Source organism: Cololabis saira, chromosome 24 (genome assembly GCF_033807715.1).
Source record: "Cololabis saira isolate AMF1-May2022 chromosome 24, fColSai1.1, whole genome shotgun sequence".
NCBI lineage: Eukaryota > Metazoa > Chordata > Actinopteri > Beloniformes > Belonidae > Cololabis > Cololabis saira.
Genome location: NC_084610.1, coordinates 9,950,165 through 9,973,962, shown reverse-complemented (window position 1 = coordinate 9,973,962; position 23,798 = coordinate 9,950,165). Strand labels below are relative to the sequence as shown.

Sequence of the window (23,798 nt, the reverse complement as noted above, 5' to 3'; positions counted from 1 at the left end):
TCCAAATAAAGACGCTCGCGGGGCTGCATGCAGTCATTGTACACCCCGGCCGTTACATTACAGGGTAATACAAGCCATAGGCAGGGCACATGGGCTGGACCCTGCAGAGGCCTTTCTCAGCAGATTATTTTGGGCTCACTACTGTGTCATTACACGGCCTCCTGCTCTGTATTTAGGCCGGCTGATTGCAGGGCTGAGATTGGGCAGGACTGAGGTGTTCTCTACCCCTTCGCTGGGTTGTGGGCTTCGACATCGACTTTTGGTTGTTTGATGTGTTTTTGTGGTGGATGACGGCCATGTGCCTGTTTGCTGTGTGACCACCCCCCTCCTTAGTGGGGCTCTCCTCCCTTTTCTCACTGTTTCTGTGCTATTTTCTGTTTTATTTTATTCCCCCGTCTTCCAAATAGCCCCCAGGAGAAGCTGCGCTCCCCGGTTTACCATGACAATGTGCTTTATCTCGACCTTATCTGTGGAAGAGTTCATATCTGTGGCATCTTTGCAGGAAGGGCTGCCAGTGTGTTTGAGGGAGAGAGTGTTGGGCGCGTGTATCTTCTCTCTCTTTCTCTCTCTCCTTCTCTCTCTCTCTCCCGAGAGGAGGGGGCGGAGTCCAGGCGCCGTGACTGTAACGCGATAGCTGGTCGGCTCAAAAGAGCGATCACTCACGCACATATGCACTCTACACACGGCGCGTAAACGCAGGACGCACGCTGGTGTCGGAGCAGAGCAGCACAGAGCGGAGAGAGCAGCCGTGCCGCAGGAGCTGCCACGAACGCTCCTTTCCTCCACTTGTATTTATTATCCACTTCCTTTTGTGCCTCTCTTTTTTTTTTTTTTTTTTAAGCTGTTTCTGACAGTCGGGTTGAGGTTTTCTGGAAAGCCGGAGAAGCAACCCTCGTGTGCGCAAAAATACGCGAGGGATCCAGGAGAGAGGGAGCTTGACGGGGGACAGGAGCCTCCGTGGGAACTTGACGCACCCGGAGCTGCTGGTCCGCCGCTCCGGAGCGCAGATCCTCCTCCAGCTCCAAGACGCACGCTGCTCAAGGAGTTTGTTGGCTCGCTATTCTTTTGGATGAGGTTCACTGGCATCCCTCATCTAAATGGACAGACGCGAAAGGACAGATTTTTCTGACTTTCCTCTATGACATACTTACAGGTTCCACACTGATGGTTTGATTAACGTGGTGGGATTTTTATCACAGTAGTTCCAACTGCTGCCAGCGGTTTTTCTGGTCCTGAACAAGGGTGGATCTTCTTCTTTTTTCCCCAGGAACATTTGCGTCTATATCTCGCACGGTGGACACACAAGACACTCAAAGCTCTTAATTTTCTCTTCTTTTTTTTTTTTTTTACATCATCCAAGATGGATTTTGTGTCATCGTTTATTGGATTTTTAATGGTAATGTGTCATCTGGCGTTGAGAGTTAAAGGAGAAGAGGGTGAGTTTCAGTTGCTTAACACTGACGCACGCATGCTTGTCTTAATCAAAACATGCCAAATGGAATAAAAACTATGTTCTCATCCCAAAAAAGCGCAAATGTACCCACAAATTACACTCAAAGGAGCCTTGTAAGCCTTTAAAATACAAATTTAAACGTATTTTCCATGGATTTTGGTGTTTTTGGTTTTAGTTTATAGGACATTGGAAAAGGCATGACATGATATTGTGTAATTCACGCAGCCCGGAGTAGGTTGGATTCACGGTCCTCATGCTTGGCAGTCCTATTTCCCATAATTTGGTAAAGATGGGAGGCAATTAAAAAAAAGAAAGTTGTATACACAGGGGCTTTTCGTTTATAATTAAACACGTTTGTTCCATCAAACCAAAACCCGGGACTTTTAGTTAGTGACTAAAGGAAGTTGGGCTTGTTTAAACGGAAGAACTTTGATAGAATCATCAAATAGAAAAATCTGAGACTGTTAACAGTCCCACCCGAACTGAAGCCATGAAATAGCCCATGTTACAGATAGTATAAGACATTTGAAATGTTGGTTTGGCTGGATGATTCTCAGTGGTGATATACAAGCCGATACCGTGATTAAAATGCTCCTCACATACTGTTGAACGTTGATTTGTGTGCGTGGACTGAGCCGCGACCCGTTATTTCACAGTTCCAGGCTCCCAGTATCCACGGAGCCGTGCGTAAAAGCGACACTGTCATTTTCGGGTTTGACTCATGCGGCCGCTGTTTGCGTCAACCCTCCCGGGAGTCTCTCTTTCAGCAGATCCTGGAGCCTCCGAGCTTCACTGTGCTGAGTGAAACCGAGAAGTGCCCGGTAGCAGCTCCAGGCGGCGGCTCCTCCGCTCCTCCTCTCCCCGTCTCCCCGTCTCCTGCGCTCCTCCTGCAGCCAGACGGCAACGCGCAGCAGCCGCTTAAGCGGGCTTCCCTTTACTGGAAAGCCTCACGAATCCTCTTATTCTGGGAGAGCAAGCCGTAGCCACGAAACAGCTGGCGAGTCGATTAAAAAGTCTAATTAAATGTGACTTTTCGGTTACGCGCATATAAACGATCCAATAATGGTGCTGTTTCAGCGCATTAGCATATATAGGAGGATGATTGGAGCGGTGGTGGGAAAGGATGCGGTCTGGGATGAACACTGCAGAGAAGTGTTGACACATGACCTGCTCTTACTCACCCTTGCCTCTTCTGCTTTAATAAACAGCGGGCTGTAAACAGTTTTGCTGGAGTTTGCATGATGAACTCCTCATGGTGGAGGAGTTTTATGCGCTGGCTTTACGCAAGAATAAGTAAAAACAATAGTTTATGTGTTTGTATTTCGATTTATTAACAGATTCTTCCTGACATCCATCATTTACGGATTGTAAAATGAGTTTCAGTGCTATTTAGGTTAAGTTGGAGTGCTGTAGTTCCTTTTCCCGGAGAGTAGGTGGAGTGAGGAGCTGTTTATGATCTCCTGATGACTGCTGAGGCTTTACGACACCACCCACTGGCGTTCGTTTAAGTGCAACCATGTCTCCTCACTTCCTATGGGCTCATCCTCTGTTTTTAGGCTACTTGTTTTAAATAGGACAGTCACCCCAACCATATCGCTGATTCTGTGTGTCTTGGCTGCCTGTGTGCTCGCTGATCAGAGACAGATGTGCGCCTCTTGGCAGTCATGAGGCAAAGCAAGAAGCTGGATCCCCACACTCCCTCTCCCTCTCCTGCCAAGACGCTGCACCGCATGTGCTCCCCCTCCAGAGCCACATTACACAGGGCTGCCAGAGGGACGCTGGACTGACGGAGAGCAGAACGGAGATGGGAAGAGAGCGTGCCGAGGGGATGGGGGAGACAGTGGCCGCAGAGATGAAGAGGCAAGGCTACACAAAGCAGGGAAAAGTGGGCATGCCATCCACCAGGCCACAACACCAAACCAACAAGGGAGAGGAGGACTTGGAGAGGAGATCGGGGGGATTGTGAGAGGAAAAGGGCAACATCAAAGCTCGCAGGGGTCACGGAGTTAAAAAGGCAGTAGATGGAGGTAACGGATCGCTTTAAGGGTTACGAGGCGGCTTCATTTTGGGCGACACGGCTAATGTGGGGTAAAATCACAGCTGGAGCGCGACGGGGAGGGTGGAGATAAAAGAGGTGAAGTACAAAACCACACGTTCGTGGAAGTTAGGCACACAGGAGTCACATCCAAAAACTTTCCAAAGTGCTGGTCTGGGCTCCAGAAACGCGATACGTCCACGGCAAAGATTTCATTAAACATGTTTCAGATCAAACATTTGGTGGATATTTGGGTGCTCGGTAAAAAATATAACTTTCACTTGTACTGTAATCACAACAGTTTGGCTCGCTGACATGTACATTAATTACTCCCTCCCGCATGCATTAATATTCAAGCTATTAAGCAGCTCATTTGCATGTTTATTGAGTGGGTGGCTGTGCATCCTCTATGGTATCATCCCCTTCCAGAGTTATATTTCTATTTATTTAATTATTTCCGCACCAAGTTTTGGCTCCTGAATTAATTATCAGCTTGATTGCTGTTTTACCTCCCTCCCTCTTTCTCTCTCTCCTCCTCCCTGTTTGCCTTCTGTCATCTCCCAGACTATCCGCCGTTCAATTCTTTGCGTTTCCTCCGCGTTTTAATCCACCAGCCTCAGAGGTATCAGCTGCCAAAACAAGGTCACCTATTAGTATTCATAGCCGAAGACAAACTGAGCTGTCCGTTCGATACCAGCCAGGTACGGAGGGAGTCCCGGGCTCGCGCAAAGCTCCTGCAGCAGACCTACCGCACTTGGGCTGGAATTAAAGACAAGACCCCACATAAATAAAACAAAGCTCGCTCTTTAAGTCGGTCGCATTAGCCGCACTGGGGTCTTAAGTGGCATTCAGGGACGGGTTTAGACAGGAGCTCGGGGGTGTTGGCATCCTCAAGAGGAAAGGTGTTGAAGAGGGAACAGTTTAGTTTAAAAAAAAAAAGAAAAAGCTTTTGTGAAAACTGTAACTCAGTACGTTTACATGCACTAAAAGAAATTCGAATTGTTTCCTTAATCCAACCGATATCGGAGTTTTAAAAGCCACGTACACACCTTAGCCGGGTTGTAGTCAAACCGAACTGAAGTTCTTGAGATCGAGCTTTTAGTGCCACATCATGCATCCTAATCTGAGTTATTCCAGCATGTATACCAACCCACGCTTAGCCGAGCTAGCGACTCCCCCGGGACTCCCCCTTCTGGAAGTGACGAGCCGCAGGAGCGGGTATAATAACAGTCACGGTAGCAGAAGAAGAAGAGGGAGACTTTGTTGCATCTTACCTGCAACATGATCAGTTTATCATGTACGACATTTACAGAGCTGCTGCATGTTGTTGTCCTCCTTCACGCTTGTTTACTAATCGTACCGGAAGAACGCCAAAGCGAAAGTGTGTATGGCGCCACTTAGTGTTGTGGTGTCGAATGCACCTCACTCGATTGTCTTCTCGTGCATGTTTACTCAGATTACTCTGAAACTCCAGTTTAATTCTTAGCTAGATTGTTGGCAATAGCTTGATTTAGATGTGCATGGAACCGGACTATGTGAGTTATTTTTTTTAGCAGAAATGATTTGTTTTGAAAAGAGGATCTGATGAAAGAGATAACCGCACTATGAGATCTGCAGTTTTTACTCAAAATAGTTCCAATTCAGTCTGTTCCTGCGTACTTTTCTGACTGAACATGAAGAGCTCCAGTTTAATCCACAGATAGATAGACAGATAGATAGATGGATAGATACTTTATTAATCCCGAGGGAAATTCAAAATTCAAGATTGTCCCCAATAGCTTGATTTAGATGTGCATGGAACCGGACTATGTGAGTTTTTTTTTTGGCAGAAAAGATTCGTTTTGAAAAGAGGATCTGATGAAAGAGATAACCGCACTATGAGATCTGCAGTTTTTACTCAAAATAGTTCCAATTCAGTCTGTTCCTGCATAATTTTCTGACTGAACATGAAGAGCTCCAGTTTAATCGTTAGATAGACAGATAGATAGACAAATAGATAGACAGATAGATAGATGGATAGCTACTTTATTAATCCCGAGGGAAATTCAAAATTCAAGATTGTCACCAATAGCTTGATTTAGATGTGCATGTAACCACTCTGACTGTGCACGGTGGGGGGTAGAAGGTGGCAACTAATCACCAGGAATCCTGCAGCAAAGCTCAGGTCTTCACAGCTTTCCCATTTCCATCCGAGATGGAGAAAGCTTTTGAGAAAAGTGCTTTAGCGGTGCAGGTTTGACGCTGTTGCACGGGGATGAGGGGGTGCATCGAGGGACAAGGAGACGTGATACGGCAGTCAGGTAGCGTTCAGGATCAGCCTGACACCATTACCGCTCCTGCAGGGACCGGCAGCCATCTGTTTACCCCGATTGATCCATTGAACCATTGATCACCGTAGCCAGCACTGTGCATTAGCTGATTAGCATGTGGCACTTATCCTGTTAGAGTAGGAGGAGTTGAGAGGGAGCAAGAAAGAGGAGACACGGGGAGGAAAAGAGGATTTGGGGATTTTATCTGCTTTAGATGTGGCTTTTGTTCATTCTTAAAAGATCCTCTTTAAAGATATTTAGCTCTGTTGAACAGAAAAGTACTTTTTTCGGCATGATGCATTCCAGAGCTGACTTTTGCTGAAATGTAGTATTTCCATTAGATTTTTTATCATGAAATGTATAACATGTTTCATTCACGAGTAACGGCACACTCTCTGCTCATTCCAGCCATCAATTTTATAGTTTCTCGTCACGTTTTAAACTGCATCCTCGTGCTGTCCTGCAGCCATATTTCAGACGGGAGAAGAAAAAGAAAGTGGGCACGGTTTGGATCTTTTGATTAAAGCCTAATAGTTCCTCCGTCAGACTACAAAGAAGGGAAGATTAAACTCATCTGCTCCGTTTTGAAGTCAAAACTAAATTTAGCTTGTTTCTGTTTTTGCTTTGCTTTTTTTGTCCAGGTGGCCCAAAGGTGCCCTGAAAATTAAAAAAAGAAGAAAAAAAACCCACCAGCAACCTTCTTCACAAGGCCATGCAACAGATGTAGATTGCTAATAAGATTACTGGCTTTAAAATCTTCTTAATAATACTTAAACAGATATGGTTGGAGGTTCACACCCACTGCTGTAATGCTCCCACACTTCCCCCATATAGTAAAGGGTTTAGCTTTTGTCATCCTCTCCATCTCCTTCTCTTCAGTCCAATGTGGAATGGCTGGCATTAAAAGCCCACTCTCCCTTCACCCCCCCTCGGTCAGAGTGATAGCACTTTTTAATTAAGGTGGTGGTGGGCTGGCGAAGGGGCCGGGCAAGAGACGCTGGGAACGATGGAGGCGTTTATCAGCGCTTCTCCTCCCACGTGCCAGCTTATCCCAGAGCGCGACGTCGCGCTTCCCTGATAAAGCCGCTAATAGAAACGAGAGCACGGACTTGCATACGCGTCGCAGGACGGCAGCTCTGCAGACATGTGCACATTTTCCTCCGATAATGACGATAAAAACCCACAGCTGCAAAGACGTCTTGGGCTTTAAAGCTGATTGGGAGCGAGTTGAAATGGTGCACATGCACTTTTAGACAGCGGAGTTGCTTATTTCTTTGATACAACCTGAAAATAGTTTGCGTAGCTGCACATAAAAGGTATTTCTACTGGATGTTGAAAAATGGATGCTTCTGCAAACAAGTCCTTCAATTCAGCACACAGAGAGCTGTGTGGAAGTGTTTTGGTGCCCACATAGTGTGTGTGTGCAGAAGTGTAGCATCTCATGAGGATCTGGGAGGTTTCATCCGACACCACAAGTTCTGTTCCCACCAAAACATTCATCTTAAGATTTATAAAAACACAAACATGCATGCACTGCAAACTTTTGGTGCTAAAAGAAACGAGGAGTGGTTGTTGGATCAAGCACACCTTCTGCCCGCGCCGGTGTGTGTGCACGCTGACTGACAGAGGTTCCCCCGGTGGGGTCAGTGTCTGCAGGGAGCTGCCGGATCGCAGGCATGTCTTAATGAGGCTCGTCAGGCTCTCTGCTCACACGCCGCATCCTCCTCTCTACCTTCCTCACCCTCTGTATTTCTCCCTCCTCATCACCTTTTTTCCCTGCACGCTTGCCACTCATCCATCCTCTCCCTCTCTCTTTCTCTCTCTCTCTCCCCCCCACCTATAAGCTCACACCCGCCCGCCGAATATCAACCCAGTAAACCACCTCCATCCGCCTCCTCCCATTCCGATCAATCTACCCCCCCTCTCCTTCTGCCTCAATCCGTCTTTTATCCGCCTCTCCTCCTTTTCGGTCCATCTCCCTTTCATCCTCCCTCCCTTCCTCTCCCATTTTTCCCCCCCTTCTCACAGTAATCCCTTTTTCTGCACGCTCCCTCTCTCCTCTACCTTCCACTGCTTCCTCTTCATCCTCCTTAGAGGCCACTGAATGGGCAGCTCAGGGAAAAAAATGTTGAGGCTGCAGGATTTCTCCCCAAAGGGCTTAATCTGCGGAGGCTCTGCGCGCCGATAGCCTCGTGCACACCGTTCCCTCCGTGGGCTTCTCGACAATGACTGTCTGTCTGCACAGTCATAGCAGATAAAGAGATGTCTCTCTCTGTGTGTGCGGCTTTTTCTGTCTGTCTCACTCATTCTTTGCCATCTCTAGCATCTTTTTGAACATTTTCAGCGTGCTTTTTTTTTTTTCCTCCACCTCTGCAGGCCGTCGTGATTGACAGGCCCTCAGAGAAGTGTACATGTGTGGGATGCGAGTTAATGCATGGATCCTGTTTGCGTTTCGAACTCACGCATGTGTGTGTGTGTGTGTGTGTGTGTGTGTGTGTCATGCATCTGTGGGCGACTGAAGTCACGCACCCGCACCAAATCACCGGCGGCGGCGTGTGCTGGTGATGCGCGAGCGTGGGCGTTGCTCCTCTCGAGCAGCGGCATCGGGACACCATCGCCGCTCTATCAAATGTCAAAGAATCTTAAGTGTGCCTTTTAAGCACAATAGGTGCTGGAAATGTCAACACTTGAAGGGTCTATTACGCTTCAAGTGTTGGGTGCCTTTTCTTTCCACTTCCTCTATTGAAGCTTTTACAAAAATTTGAAAGTCGCAGGCAGAAATATCAACCCATTTATGTCAAGAAGAAGAAACTCGAGTGGTTAAGTCTAACATTATGTAGGGTGCCTTTATTCCTGTGTATAATATTTGTCTATATCTGACCATCGAACACCACCTACGACACCGTGGAGGCATTTGTCACTCTAACAGTTCAATATAAAGTTCATTAAAACACACACACACACACATATGCAATCATGCACACTGCTGTTGAGAGCTAATCCACCCCTGCTGTTGTCATGGAGAACATGACAAAATCTATTACCATAAAGTGCAATAAAAGCTGCTGCACAATGCCGTGCATGTGCAGGACACCCTTTCTGCATGTCCCTTTTGTATATGCATGTGACTTTATGTGTTTAGTGTGTTTGAGGGAGATAACGTAACGTCAGAGAGTGGGGTGTGAGCAGAGAATAGCGCCTTTGTTGCACTATTAGCTTTTTATTAGATAGTTGGGGTGACCCCCCGCCCCAGAACCCCGCTAGACAGGCCGTCTGCATGTCACTTCCTGTTTGAGCCGGCAGAGCGACAGTATTGGCAGGCTATTGTTCCTGGGAGAGCGCGATAGGATCGGGGGAATGTGTCCTAATGTTTGCAGATTGGCTTGCCGGAGCAACAATTACACTTGGAGGAACGTTCCCAACGGAGAGGCGGAGAGATAAGAGCCTGGGTGTGGAGGAGGGTGGAAAAGGCGCCATGTTTTCTCCCCGCGTGCGCATGTGTGCAAATGCACAATGATGATCTTTTATTGTTTTAATAGCTTACCCGTGTGGTCCCGCTCACATCGAGAATCCACAATGGAGAGGTTTTTCCAATTTCCTCCTCACAGGCGGCCTAAATTGCTTTCTTTGTTTTACTGTTCATTTGTTGCTCATCACAACTTCATATAGTGGAACAAGGTAAATGAAGCAGGGCCCTGTGAGCCGTGGCTCCTGGGAGTGTGCATTCTGCCTCTAAATTTCCATATTTTGTTATAACACATTACCTTCTGCTTCTTCGCCACAGCATCGGATTGTGGAGGCTTCTACGATGCCAGCAAGGCCGGTTACATCACCTCCCCTGGTTACCCCATGGAGTACCCCCCTCATCAGAACTGCCACTGGATCATCACGGCGCCCGAGTCCCAGCGCATCGTGCTCAACTTCAACCCCCACTTCGAGATCGAGAGGCTCGACTGCAAGTACGTCAGAGTAACGTCTCGTTCATTTGTGTTTTCATTAGTCTCAAGTAAGTCATATCCTTTTAAAGCGGGCTCATGCGGTTATAACTCGCTGATGGGGGTTTGGCTCCATCCCAAGCTGTTAAAACATTTTTTCCACATTTTGACCACAACAGGTCGATTGTAAAAGGCATCGTAAGCTTTCCGGAGGAGCACGACGGCTGTCGTTTTTATTTTTATTTGCTTTGTCGCCGTGGATGCTGCCAAGCACGGCCGATGCATTTTTAGTGTTTGCCTTTTGAAGGCCTCTCCGGGTCGATTAACAGGTTAAATTCCTCGCTCAAGGGCACAGCAGCTGCAAGTGTGAATCTTAATAGTTTATAGAAGAGGAAATGATGCTCGTTTCAGTTCCCACATCCTAGGGTTTCTCATTCTGTTTCACACAAACAAGCGAAACGGGTCATGGCAGAAGATAAAGCGGAGAAAAAGGTTGAAATAGCTAAATAATATGAATGTGTGCTCTTTTTAAGGCTAATCTGATTACGGAGGCCGAACAATACATTGTACGTCTGACAACATCTTTGTTCTGTTAGGTTTATATCTGGAAAGGTTCAGAGAAAAATCCATTTTTGAATCTATCTTGCATCATCTAGACTCTAAAGCTTCAATCCTCCGCCATCAGATAATCAAATGCCACGCAACATTTGGAAGCCGTGTATATTTGGGCTTGCGGGGTTGTGGGAAAAGAAGACGAAAAAAACCAGGATGAAAGAGCGGGATGGTGGTGGATTTTCAGGGGGAGGTGAGGATGAAAAGGAAGGGGCTGAAGAAGTAGAATCAGGCAATGAGAGCCAGCTGTTTATCTGAATATAACCGCGTTGGTCAGTTTCCTTTCTCAGAGACATGAATAATCTGAATCATATGGTCTTCTGTTGACCTCAGAGGAAGGAGGGAGAGGTCTCCATTGTTTAATCCCGTTTTACAAGAGCAGTTCAGGGGGAAACATTTCACATCTCAACCTTTCCGAGTCGATTTAGTCTGCAACATGGACACATGCAAGATTTATCTGAGCGGGTCGCTCTTTTTTTTATGTATTCTTTCTTGACTCAAGTCTCTTTTTTTCTCTGTAAATCAAAAAGTAATAAACCCACATGGATGTTGTTGCATTCTTCACTGGCGAAGCGGACTGGAGGCTGATAAAAAAATAAAAAAGTACTTTTCCTGAGCGCATCAGCGGCTGCTTTGGTGAAAGGGGTTTTGGCATGATTGTCAGTTCTTTTCACACAGTTGTGTCACAACTGAACTAGAAATGTTATTTTGATGTCTCCGCTTTGTCTTTCGGCTTTTTGTCAAAGGCAGAACAAAAAAAAAATGGTGCATAATTATCTCTTTTGCAACACGTTGCCCGGCTTTAACACCAGCGCCGCAGTGGACTTGCTGCTGTACGGCCGCGAGTGGAGCGGTTCAGCTGTTGATAAGCAGTGTGTCGAGCAGTTCCTCACAGCCCAAGGCTGCCAGGGCAGGAGATGACTGAGGGAGGACTGAAATGCCTCTCTGCAGACAGTTTTATTGGGATGGTTTCTCTTTTTTTTTTTTCCAAACTGGCCTGGAGGCACGGAAGCCTCTGCCTGCCTTCTGACACACACTCCCACTCAGGTTCCCTTCATCCTTCATGTGTGAGTGTGTGCATGAGGGAAAGCCATTCAGCGTGGGTGGGCATCTATGTGTGAGTAACTCTGCAAGCATGTTAGTTTGTAAGAATAACTCTTCCCTCCATCCATTTATTCATCTAACCGTCTGATAAGCCGGGGATCACAGCGACATTTATGCACGCATGAAGTCCAACGCTAATATCCTGCATTTCATGGGAGAAGCATTTCCCTTTGAGGTGCTGAAATAGCTGCAAAAAAGTGGAAAAAGGCTTTTTTTCCTCTCTCTAACTTGTGTTTTGGGTTTTTGGACTGATTGATCCAAGCCCAGTACAGCTATTGCATGTTGTGAGATTAGACTGGTTTTCACAGAAACCTCCATGAAATCACAGGTGAGGTAGAGAGCAGAAATGATGCATTCAGCATCCCTGTCAGGGATGAAAATCCACCTGACAGCTGGAATTGGAGAGAGCAAGCCAGAGCTGCGTATAACCTGCAAAACGTGAAGCTCTGTGCTGATTGTGGAAGAAATAAAAACCTGTATATGATAACACGGTCATAAAGATGGCATATGAACATATGTTTCAGGTGGGCACACTCTGAAAGCCCTGCACGGACGCAATTAGGAATGCAACCTGTCAGTGTAAAAGTGCTCATCAGCCATCATGCCCCCTCCCTGGGCACTTTAGGCCCTCATAAAAGCAGGAAAAGTGCTCGGTCAGCCCAGGAATGGGTTCTGAACTCTGGTTAATATCGCTGGCCAGCTGGTGATTTTCCCCTCGATGGGTTCAAGCGGTGCGCTCTCAGACGCAGCCAAACCGCGGCTCTGCTGCAGCAATCAAATCGGCAGCCGCGGCGCGCAGGAGCTCCATGTCTGAGGTGGCACTTTAATTCAGGATTTCATTTCAGGGGGAGTCCGGCCATGTGCCAAATAGCTCTTACCTCCAGGCTGCCAGCCGATTGATGTGAACTAAATGTAATAAAGGCTAGATGAAATATCAGGCCCATATCTCTAATGCAATCTGCCATCAGCAAGCCCCAGGATGCAACCTAGTGATATAGCAGGAGTTGCTGAGGAAGGGAGGAAGAGATGCTCAAGGTGGAGGTGATTCTCCACTTCTCTCTTTGCTTCTGTTGGCTCCTTTTTGCTTCATCTCAATTTTTCTCGATCCATTTCTTTCCCCCCCCGCTGTTTTGTTTCCCCCATCCTCCCTCTCCTCCGGCCCAAGGAGGATCCGTTTTAATTTTACACGCTCAAATTAAACTTTGAAATAGTCACACACACACACACACACATACACATTTAGAAAGATCCATCACTTCCATCTCTGAGGGTTTTATTTTCTCGCTTTTATTTGGTTATTTGTTATTGAACTCAGCCCGAGGTGGGAAGATTTTATGATATAACTTCATAACTTCACACAGAGACCTGCAGGACTGTACACACACACACACACACACACACATACATACACACACACACACACACACACACAGAGCGTTAAATCCTCTTGCCCTGCTCAGTGTGCGTGTTTTCTGTGATATCAGCCTCTTACTCATACTCAAGGGTATGAGTAAGAGGTGTGGGATCGACGAGTGTATCGCGCTTGTAATGGGAAATCCATAAATGATCAACAGTCGCCAGAAGGACGGAGGTAGAGGAAGATGAGCAGGTGGCTCCGGGGTGAGAGGAGAGACGGATGAGTTCGCCGAGGTCAAGACTAAAGGGAGTTGTCGGGGATCTGATCTGTCGATATCTGGCGCTCGGCCTAAATTAAGGACAAGATCGCGGCCGTCGGCGTGCAGCAGATACTGCAGCTGCAGGCATCGAAAGATAAGCTACCGGCAATGTATTCATATACCTTCCGCTCGAGGGCAGCAGGGGTCACGGCTGCAGCTCAGACGGCAGTCACAGTCTGATGTTTCAGATCGATGCCGGCCGAGAAGGTTCCGGGGCCGAGCTAGACGGTCTGCGGTCGGCGGTTTTGCCCCGGTCATCTGTAAGTATGAATCGGTGATCGACAGCAGGGAGGGAGGGTAGCGAGGCATGAAGAGATGAGGAAGAGAAGTGTTATTTGTTTTGTGGGTAGATTGAAGATGGCAGGCCCCGAGGATCTGCTGGGATTCTGCTCGCAGCATCTAGTTAATATTTCAGAGGCACTTATGGTTTATTAGAGCGCTCTTTGAGAGTGGGAGGAGTGGATGTGTGTGCGCTTGTAGATATGCGCATATCTCCGTGTGTGTCGACCCCGCAGCCTCCGCCTTGCTTAATTTCTGCTTCAGCTTCTGTGAATCATCAACGGGGAGATGAAAAAAGTGACAGACGGCTCTTCGTTGTTTACCAGATTGGGATTTTGCGGGTTTCTGTTATCCAAGATTGAGAAAACAGGGGGAAGACAACACACACACACACAAAGCAGCAGAGAAGAAAATCCTCTCAGCTGAAAGCCCCAAGTGTCTCCAGTACAGCCAAGTTTGGTTTGCCGATATTCAATAACAGCTGTTGCTCTTTTATTAGCATAAACAAAATGAATCAGACAACCATAACACACCCTGAACACATTTAAGATCATCCTGTGTGTCATTTTAAAGTTTCCAGTGAATGCTTCATGCATTTATGTAGGATAGACTAAACTAAATGAAACATAATATCTCTTTTAGGTATGTATTTAGCGTTTATCCCCTCTGATGAGTTGGAAAAAAGGGAGAGGGTAGCAACATTGTGGATCGTGGCATTGATTATGAGCGATAGGCCTAAAAGGACTAAAAGTGCTAGTTAAGAGGCCGCTGAATCTGTATTCGGTGTGTGGATGCTGCACTCGTGTTTAGCTGCTGCCGACAGGAAACCTTTCTGGTCGCTAGCAAACAGCAGAGGTGTGAAAGGCAATTAGTTGCTTTGACGCAGGGGCGGAGTGATATATGAGAGCAGGGGGGGGGGAGGCATGTCTGTGCCGGAGCAGAATTACTGCCCCTGGAGGGTTTTTAGTTTCTTTAACCCCGCTCCCTCCGCTCCTGCTAGTCCCTGAAGGGGGAAACGAGGGAGGGCGAAGCCGCCGCCTTATTATGTCTTCCTGAACACGGGGTGGGGAGGGCAGTCACGCAGACCCAGACAGACTGCCAGACAGACAGAGAGCTGTGCGAGGGGAATGGATGGTGTCAGACAGAAAGGCGGAGTTTGATTCAAAACAAGCCTTAATGGAAACTGGGTCTGAATGGTGGGGGGGTGTCTACTCATGTGTGTGTCTACTGTATAATACTAATGTGTCCTGCAAGTTTTTTGTGTGCAATGTCCTGGAATGTGTCGGAGTGCGTGCTGGAGAGCGGCAGACAGTGGGGCTCTCGCGCGTCAGGCCCTCATGCATGTATTCATCAGAGCCCGGGGAGAGGCTGAGCGAGCAGGTCAATAATCACATCTGAGGAACACTCACGCGCTGACGCTAATCCACGACAGGACAGAAGGAGACAGAAAGAAGGATAGAGACCCACTCCAAAATCAATTAAAACCTAATTAGGCTCTCAGCTCTTTCACGGGGCCTTTTATCCCCGGGTGTTGGCGAGGCGGCGTCGAGTGTATATGCGCACGTCTGTGTTTGCCTATATCTCGGCGTGTGTACATGTCTTGTCTGTGTGAAGTGTCGGTCGGCGTGTTTGGTGACTGTGTACTTCCCGTAAGCGTGTGTCAGCCGCAGCCCTCGGCAGTGGCTCTCCAGACTCACTGTGGGAGCCTGGCGCTAAAGCCTTTATGATCGCCTCTCTAATGCAGGATTACAAGGAAGACATGTATAAGAGCATTGGACAACAGCTTATTTACTGGCTCTTCAGGTTCACTCAGAAAATCACGCAGGAAGAGACTGAATTGCAACTATTTCGAGTTAAAACTGCAGATATCGCAGCTCGGTTATCTCTTTCATCAAATCCTTCTTGCGTAATCTAGTTAATCTAGTTTAGGATTAAACTGGAGTTTCCGAGAAATCCAAGTAAACATGCACGAGAAGACAATCAATTATTGAGTGAGGTGTGTTCGACTCCGCAACACTAGGTGGCGCCACACACACTTTCGCATTGGCGTTCTTCCGGTACAATTAGTACAAGCTTGAAGAAGGACAACAACTTGCGAAAAATTGGACGGTAATGATGCAGCAGCTCTGTAAATGTCCTGGGGCAGTCAGTAGTTCGGCCAAGCATGTGTTGTTCATACATGCCGGAATAACTCGGATTAGGACGTATTATCTGGCACTAAAAGCTCAATCTCAAGAGCTTCATTTCGGTTCAATTACAGCCCCGCTAAGGTGTATACAGTAATCCCTCGCTACAACGCGGCATTGTGTTCTGCATTCTGATTGGCTTAATAGTCTTCCCGCTAGAGTTCTCAAATATAATCGATGGTGGCATGTCGGTTTATAAGAATCTTTTTGCCCAGAAGAAAAAAGAGCGACAACAACTACCCATAACTATGTTCTTCTCTCGAAAAAACACACCTGAACCGCGGGCTTTAGAAGAAAAAGACGCTACAGGATGCAGCCGCACAGTCAGAAGAGCAGTGAAATACGCGTCAGTCACAATTTGTCCTACTGTACTTATTGTATTTTTTTCATAATCATTTTTCATTTCTCCCGTTCAAATCCAATTACTCTGGTCGCGGTGGGGCGGTGCTGATCTCCGCAATTTGAAGCCTTGTATAATAATTGTAAAAAAAAAAATAAAGGTTGCTCCTTCACAGATTTCACCTATCACGGGTTATTTTTGGAACGAAACCCCCGCCAAAAACGAGAGATTACTGTACATGGCTGTTAAAACTTCGATATTGGTCGGATTAGGGCAACAATTGGACTTTCTGTTAGTGCTGAAGTAGTTTCGAGCACTGCTTTATCACAGTTTTCTAATCTTAACTAAAAAAAAAGGTGAAACTGTTTGCACCGACCTTCTGCCTTCCTTTATTCCTCCTCAGATATCTGCCTCTTAATGACGGCAGCGGTGCATTACAGACTCATCGCAGCCGTTTCAAGTGTTGATCCTCACCTGTACATATGCCACTCTGGCCCAGATTAATATGGCGGGATTATCCCTTGATCAGCAGTCTTAGCTCGAATGCTCAGTGAAGGAATCAATACGCTGCAGGAATGAGATAGCCCCAAAAAAAGAGGCTTAGTGACTCTACTTAATCCTGGTTTTATTTCAAGCTGGCAGTACAAAAGCCATCTTAGTGCTCAGATGCCACAAACAGCAACAGCCTTGAGCTGATTGGTATGTCTGAGCATCTCTGAATGCTTCTCATTTTAAAGGAGGACCAGGAGAAGGTGTTTTTTTTTCCTTCACTGAGAACATTAGCTCGATTGCTGACGTCTGCAAGCGCTTTTTCACCATCCAAACAGCCCATCACGCTAATTAGCGCGACAACGGGCGACCCTGTTGTTACTTGACAGCTCTGTCACATGGACTAATTCAGACGAGCGCGCTTTGCTCGTCTGCAAGTTTGGCGGGTGTCCTCTGCGCCGCTGCAAGGCTCCCGCAGCCATGCAGTTATGGCCACATGAGGAAACAACATGCATGCTGCAGAGCGACACTCAGAGAGACGGAGCCCCAAATTACAAGGAAATTATTCACTGCCGCGCAACGTGAAACACATCAACATGCTTATTTAGGGGGGAAATTGTAGGCATGCAGCACCATAACAAACCCTTGTTTAAGAGAAAGGAGCAGAGACAATCCTGGAGACTGCTCTGAGTCCTCATTATTCACATAAACAGCACCGAAGCATGTTTTAAACACTACTTCCGCTGCAGGCTGCAAAATTAAAGAGATTTCCACACCTTTAAATGTCGTCCAAACCCAAAACTACTACGTTAAAATCTCCTCCTCCAAAGCACGAGATGATCCCTTCTAAATCATATCATCAAGGATATGATGTCATTTATACACTGAGCTGCAAACATGATTCAAAAGATGTTTTTTCAGCCTCCGAGGGGGGAGGGGCGGCTCTCCCAAGTCCAAAAAAGGCAGAAAAAAAGTCAACCTGTGATGCTTCATGTGTCCAGTAATGTCAGAATGTCACACACAAGGCTGGGAGCTAATTCTGGAGCAGCCAGGTATGCCTCCTTTGTCTGCGCTCCTCCAATACACACTTAAACACACGCACACACACACACGCATTGACCTGGCGGTTAAGAATTTGCTATTGTCGTTCGGGGTCAGCCGGCAAGCCAAAGGTCAACAACGAACTGGGAGGACAAGCATGTGGGAGCTAATGAGAACGGGATCTTCGCATTTATCCATCCGATTTTACTCCATAACCCCCTGTCACCTTCAATGTCGACGAAGTCTCCACCTTTAATCCCCTCCAGCGCCTCACCTCTTTATATTTTCATGAGCTTCTCTGGCTATTTCTTACATTTCTTATTCATGAGTCCACCCGGCTGTCCATTTGCCTGCATCGGCACTGCCGGAACTGCAGACTCTGTCCTGAAGTGTGAACGGCCACTCCCTCTGTTTTCTGTCTTGTGATTCAGTATTTGGTGATTTGGGGGGGGTTTTCCAACCCGAGGAATTTGGGTGTGTTGTCTCAAGCAAAACTCAGCGGGAAGAGTTACATGTGTCATGTGAGGGGGGGGAGACAACACAAGAGTGTTTATTTGTGTTCTAATGATGAGTTGTGTTCCTGAATCTTGGACACTGAGGCTCTGACGGTCCACACCTGCTTGGTTTTTATTAGCGTAGCTGGTTGCATAACCCCGTAGCTATGTCTATGTTTATCCCCCTCTGTTGTCCCTGTTTATCTCTTTACTTTCCTGCTGTAACCTGACCACATAGAATCCTTTTTTTTGTTTTTGAGGAGACATAAGACTTAACCGACGCTTTTTCTCTTTTTTTTCCTTTGTGGAGCAGATACGACTTCATAGAAATCCGCGATGGGACTTCGGAGACCGCAGACGTCCTGGGTCGACACTGCAGCAACATCGCCCCGGCACCGATCATCTCCTCTGGGAACTCGCTCCAGATCCGATTCGTCTCCGACTACGCCCACCAGGGGGCTGGCTTCTCTCTGCGCTACGAGATCTTCAAAACAGGTGGGCGAACGTCGACGGGAGCGTCGTTGATGACGCCTGTTTCCACTTCAGCTGGGCGCTTCAGACAACTTCTCCACACTCTTGACCCGGTGAAAGCCTCTGCTGCACATTAATTCCCCCGTTAATGATTTTGTCTTCGTGGAACCTCTCTGCCCTCATGTTAATGGCCCAAAACCTGCAATCAGTCACCCCAACACTCTCACAGCAATTTACATCAGCAGAGGCAGCCAGGCGTGTAAACAAAACTTTTAGAGTGAGAGAAGAAAAAAAAAAAAACAAAACAAAAAAGGACTTAACAACCATCATGCCGCCAAAAAGCATGCAAGGAATGCTTGTTTAATTTGAGCTGGATCCATTTCCACTGGGGAGATGTGGAGGGCTGGGCGTAGAAGGCTGTGGCGGGATGATGGAGAGACCTCCAGGGCGACTAGGAGTTGGATGTGAGGTTAAAGGTTTATGGGTCGGAGCTGAAGAAAAGGAGATTGATAGGGAAGACGGTGCGGTGAAATGGAGTTTTCTAAAAGTCTGCAAAGTGCATGAGGTGAAGTGCACTTTGCAGGCAAGGTATATTTTCTCCGGTGCCAGGGCGTGAGCGTGAGTCATGGTGGTAATAGCGGTAGGCGAGGTAAAGCGGTCCAGTGGCCTTGGGGGAGCGAGAGTTATGTTCGGGAGAGTAGCAAACTGATTGTCTCTACCACACTTGCAACGTTTGAGGCAGTCGATCATTTAAATTCAGCGCGTGTCACCGTTTAAACACATGAAATGAGAGGAGTGATAACCTGGAAGCCATTGCACAGGGAAAAAAACCCAAATAGCTTTTTACTTATCACAAGTTTAACCTCCTACCTGCAAAATGATAGATCTCTTCTTAGTGTCAAACGAATGTGACCTAGATTTGACGTTCTGCTCCGTTACCAAGGCCACCAGCTCGAACCCCGGCGACGTGATAATGTCGATTGCATCTGTCTTACATACACAGATGGATTGAAAAGCTGGAGGATGGGCGATGTGGTTGCTATAGCTTTAATAAAATTCTGGGGGTATAAGTGAGCGTGTCGCGGCACAAACATGTGTAGGTGTCCGCTGCCTGCGCGGTGTGGGTGGTTCCACTTGGGCTTTTTGAGTTAGATCCAGTCTGCGTATGTGGAGGTGGCATAATAGATGCACGAAAAAGGAAGAAAAAAAAACATGCTGATGGAGATGCGCTCGGTGGGAAAAGCAAAAGTGGGGTGAAGGGAAACAGACTGATGCAAAGTGAGGGAGTCTGGGAGGGAAAATGTATTCAGGATGCGCCGATCGAGGCCAAGTGTTAATTACGGCGTTTCCACAGCCTGCACGCTCTCGTCGTGGCTGTTTGTCTTCGCGCGGCGGGCCCGGGACAGGGGTTCCCGCCGAACGCTTTACAGCTTCTGACGGGAACACGGATCCTGACTGAGATGTGTTTATCTAAACAGTTGGAGTAAACACATATATCTCTGAGACATTTGTTCCGTCCTAAATGATCTCGGTTGCATATTTGATGTACTTAGCGGTGGAGGAATGTTTTTTTGTTGCAGTAGGAATCAACGCGGGAGTGCGAGGGTCGTGTTTACGGGTCTGTGTGTGTTTTTAAAGGGTGCGTCCAGAGATAGATATCTGAGCACACAGCTGGGAGATGTGTGTGTGTCTGCTCAGCTTCCTTCCCAGCGAGCACCAACACACTGTCTCGAAGTCAGACAGTGTCTGGTTTAGACTCTGAGTGTGTGTGTGTGTGTGTGTGTGTGTGTGTGTGTGTGTGTGTGTGGTGCTCTCTGCTCTATGAACTAATGATACTCTGACTTGTTTTTCTTTTGTTCATTCAACCCTGTTACATAAGCAGCGACTGTAACTACTCCGGGGGGTTTGAGTCAGACTAGCAATCTGTTTGTGTTGACGTGTGTGTGTGTGTGTGTACGTGTGTTTGTTCCTGTGTATTTCGGGGTACCGTGCAGAAAAAGCTAATTACTTTCAGTGAGGAGCATCACAAGTTGACTCATGAGCCTTGATCTACCCTGAATGGCACTCCACCCCATCAGTACGCCTCATGAGGGGAGTTGGGGTGACATCCTCCTGTCTGCCCCCCCCCAGGCTGCCCTCACAACACAGACACAGACACATACGGTTCATGTTTGCCTTAATCCCACACTGTAATGTACAGTGAAAGTGCGCGCCGGCCCTCCTCCCTCTTATTTTTGTGGCCTACTTTGGTCTTACTCATGCGTGCTTAACCCTTTATTCATCCCCGACTGACAGCCCACCCCCCCCCCCCACGCCCAGTCACATGCTGCTGATGCTGTTACCACGGCTACAAGGGGAAGACTAGGCAAGGAAGACCCCTTTACCCTGCTCCCCATAGCCCACCTAAAGGCACGTTGTGTCGTAGCCAATCCCAGTTAAGTCGGGGGGGTGGAGTCCCCTCCGTGACCGTGGCATCTGAAGGGTCGCGGTGGGCGCGGAGCCTCAGGCAGGGCCCCCCACCCCGGCGCCAGTCACAACACTGGCTCCATGTGTATTTGTGATGCTATCTTGTTGATTGGATGGCGACCCTCGCGTCTGTCGTGGCTGTTACCATACGACTGATTGCGATGCGGCGTTTATTCCTGAAACACCCAAGTCACCCCCCCCACCCCCACCTCTGCTGAAACTGCACTCAAGTAATTAACTGGTAGAGATGAATTAGATTCATGAATAAACAAACTTGAGTGCAAAGAGTGTTTAAAACTGATTAGCGGTGAAGAAAAACCTGTCCCAGAATGCAACGAGGCTCTGATCACAAACATTGTGAGGCATCTGTGTTTCACGTGTGGAGGAAGACACACGTGCACCGTCTTCGGGTCCGCAATGGTGTCAAAACCATAGCATGTCAGGAATGTTGTTTTTCTTTTTGCGGCCTGTTTTTGTTGCTGCTGTTGTTGTGGATTCCCCACCCCAAACGCCCCTCCGCCCCCCTTCCCCTACACATTTACTCACGCATAGTCACACACCCCTTTCTCTGCCTCGGGAGAGATTTTCTTCAATGAAACCTTGAAGTGAACTCAAGCAGAGTTACATGAGAGATCAGTGTGTGTGTGTGTGTGTGTGTGTGTGTGTGTGTCTGTCTGAGCAGTGGATGGCTGTCAGACAGAGACGGGGGGGGAGTTAATTTTGATGTGCGGCAGACACAGAGGTGAGCCCCTCAGCCAGAGTTGCGTGCCACGGCCGGGGTGGGCGGGGAGGAGAGGCGATGCCGGGGCGAGGCAGACAGTTTGAGAGTCAATGAACACGCCGCCGCCGGGAGGAGGAGTAGGGATGGGGGTCGCCCCGGCACGACATGTGGAACCGCCGCTGGAGTCGAGTGGTTTCTACCCAGCAACCCACCCTCTCGGCCTGACACAATCGCTTGCCAAATGGTGTGTCTCATGGTGCGATGCGGGCACCAACCGGAGTCTTGCACATGACAAACATGTGGGCCCGAGACGCGGGTCAGGACGCGGCAGCAGGAAGTAATCGTAATAGACTTGTTTTCTGCATGCTCACACACTGTGAGCTAATCGCTGCTAACGAAAAGCCGAGGTACTCATGCAAACACGCAAACACTCCAAACGGGATCGCCATGTGACAATAAGCGAGGCGACCCGTTCGGGAAAGACCCAAGTATAAAGACACACTCAGAGGGAGAGCAGTGTGTTCGGAGGCGATGGAGTCAAGCTGTGCTCAGATTGAGGTTTGCTGCTGTGACCCAGTAAGAAACAAGGGCAGTGTGTTTCTGGATGTCACATACACAAACATGGCAGCAGTGAAAAACACACATGTAATGCCAACGAAAAAATGCATACCACTTGCAAACATGTACGCCCAAAGACTAAACACAGAGAGGCGAGGTCAGTCGTGGAGGGTGTTGGGAGATACGGCCGGTAGCTCGCTGTAAATTACCGTCATATTTCAACACGCCTCGTTCGATGTGTGTGTGCATCTTTGTGTGTCTGTGTGTAGGCAGCATTAAGGCGGATGATCCACGGGTGTTTTGATGCTGCGGCGTGTATGTGGGAGTCGACACAAAAGGTTGAACCCTGCTGTCAACATGTGGAGAGGAAGATTCATACGCAAAACAATAGACCCCCGTTTGATGAGGAGATGTTTGTTACTCCGGAAAATAAGGGATATTTGTATTAAAAGGAAGAAAGCAGGCATCGTACGTGTCTTCTGGGTTGTTTTCTCTTCCCCTCTTGCTGTCTCTGTACTGATTGGGGTCAGTTCTCTGCCGTTAACCAAGTGCAGACAGGGGAGGGCCGGAGCAGCCAGTCGACCCCTCTGCCTTTATAAGGCTGTCTGATAATAAGCGCTGGTGCCTCGGAGGAATGCTCCGGAGCTGGAATGTTGAGTTAACGCATCTGCACTCCTTAAATGCTGCTTTTACCAAAATGAATCCGGTTATCCGACGCAGCATGCCAGATCTCTCGCGGCATCCCGTGCTTCTCGATGCAGATTTTTCCACCTCACCCACCCGATCTGCTTTCCAGCGCCTACGCCGTAGGAAAGTTCCACAACACCGGACTTGTTTCCTCGGTTTTTGTAGGTATCCTGGCAGATGGAAATGTAACGACATGTCTCTTCTATCAGTAATTTAAGCAGGAGATAAGTCAGTGAAACACTGAAAGAGGAGCAGGGACTCCAGTGTCAGTGCTCGGTGTAAAAAGGCCACTAAGTGCAGGTATTTCAGACATGCAGTTAATCAAGATCAAATTAAAACCCTGTCTCTTGGCAACATTATCTCATCAGGATATTTGCCCTTCTGGAAAGCCTAAATATAGAGGAACATAAAGACATACGACTGACCGCCTCCAACTGTTTACAGCTTGCTGCGTGGAAATAGAAACATTTTATGGGAGAGTGAACAGGCAGACAGAAACAACACAGTTTGTGAATGACGGCACACGTGTGACATTTGTGCAAAGTCCCCCGCGCTGCTTCGCCGGTGTATGTGCGGCGGACTGTCAGCTCTCCTTCCACCCTCATTGATGTGCCGGTCCGTAAACACTCGGCCGTGACTCAGGCTCCCCGGCGGGGCCTTGGATGGGTGGATGATGTGAGACGCACAGCTGCTGCCTCTCAAGGTGAGCCGCCCAGGGCGCATAAATCTGCATGGCCAATGAGGAGCCACCGCTCAGGGCCCACTTAGACTCATTACACAAGTTTTGTGTTGCGTATGAATGTGTGCATGGGAGAGGAGCGAACACACTCATAGTACAAATAAGAACAAGGAGGGAAGGGGGTTAGATAACAGGTGTTTTAGATGAATGCAGGAGAGCAGAAGTGGCAACAGTACTTATGTGTTGGTTGAAAGATTACAATG

At 47.8% G+C, this 23,798-nt stretch overlaps 1 protein-coding gene across 3 annotated transcripts in view; it reads left to right on the top strand.

Annotated features, from left to right (window-relative positions):
• The first annotated feature begins 672 nt into the window (after positions 1-672).
• nrp2a (neuropilin 2a) overlaps positions 673-23,798 on the top strand; it is a 60,241-nt gene continuing 37,115 nt past the window's right edge. For all 3 annotated transcript variants that reach the window (XM_061716102.1, XM_061716101.1, XM_061716103.1), the window contains exons 1-3: positions 673-1,436; positions 9,582-9,756; positions 18,267-18,448. In XM_061716102.1, coding sequence (XP_061572086.1) covers positions 1,361-1,436; positions 9,582-9,756; positions 18,267-18,448 — 433 coding nt within the window. In that variant the 5' untranslated portion in view covers positions 673-1,360. The remainder of the gene's footprint in view (positions 1,437-9,581; positions 9,757-18,266; positions 18,449-23,798) is intronic.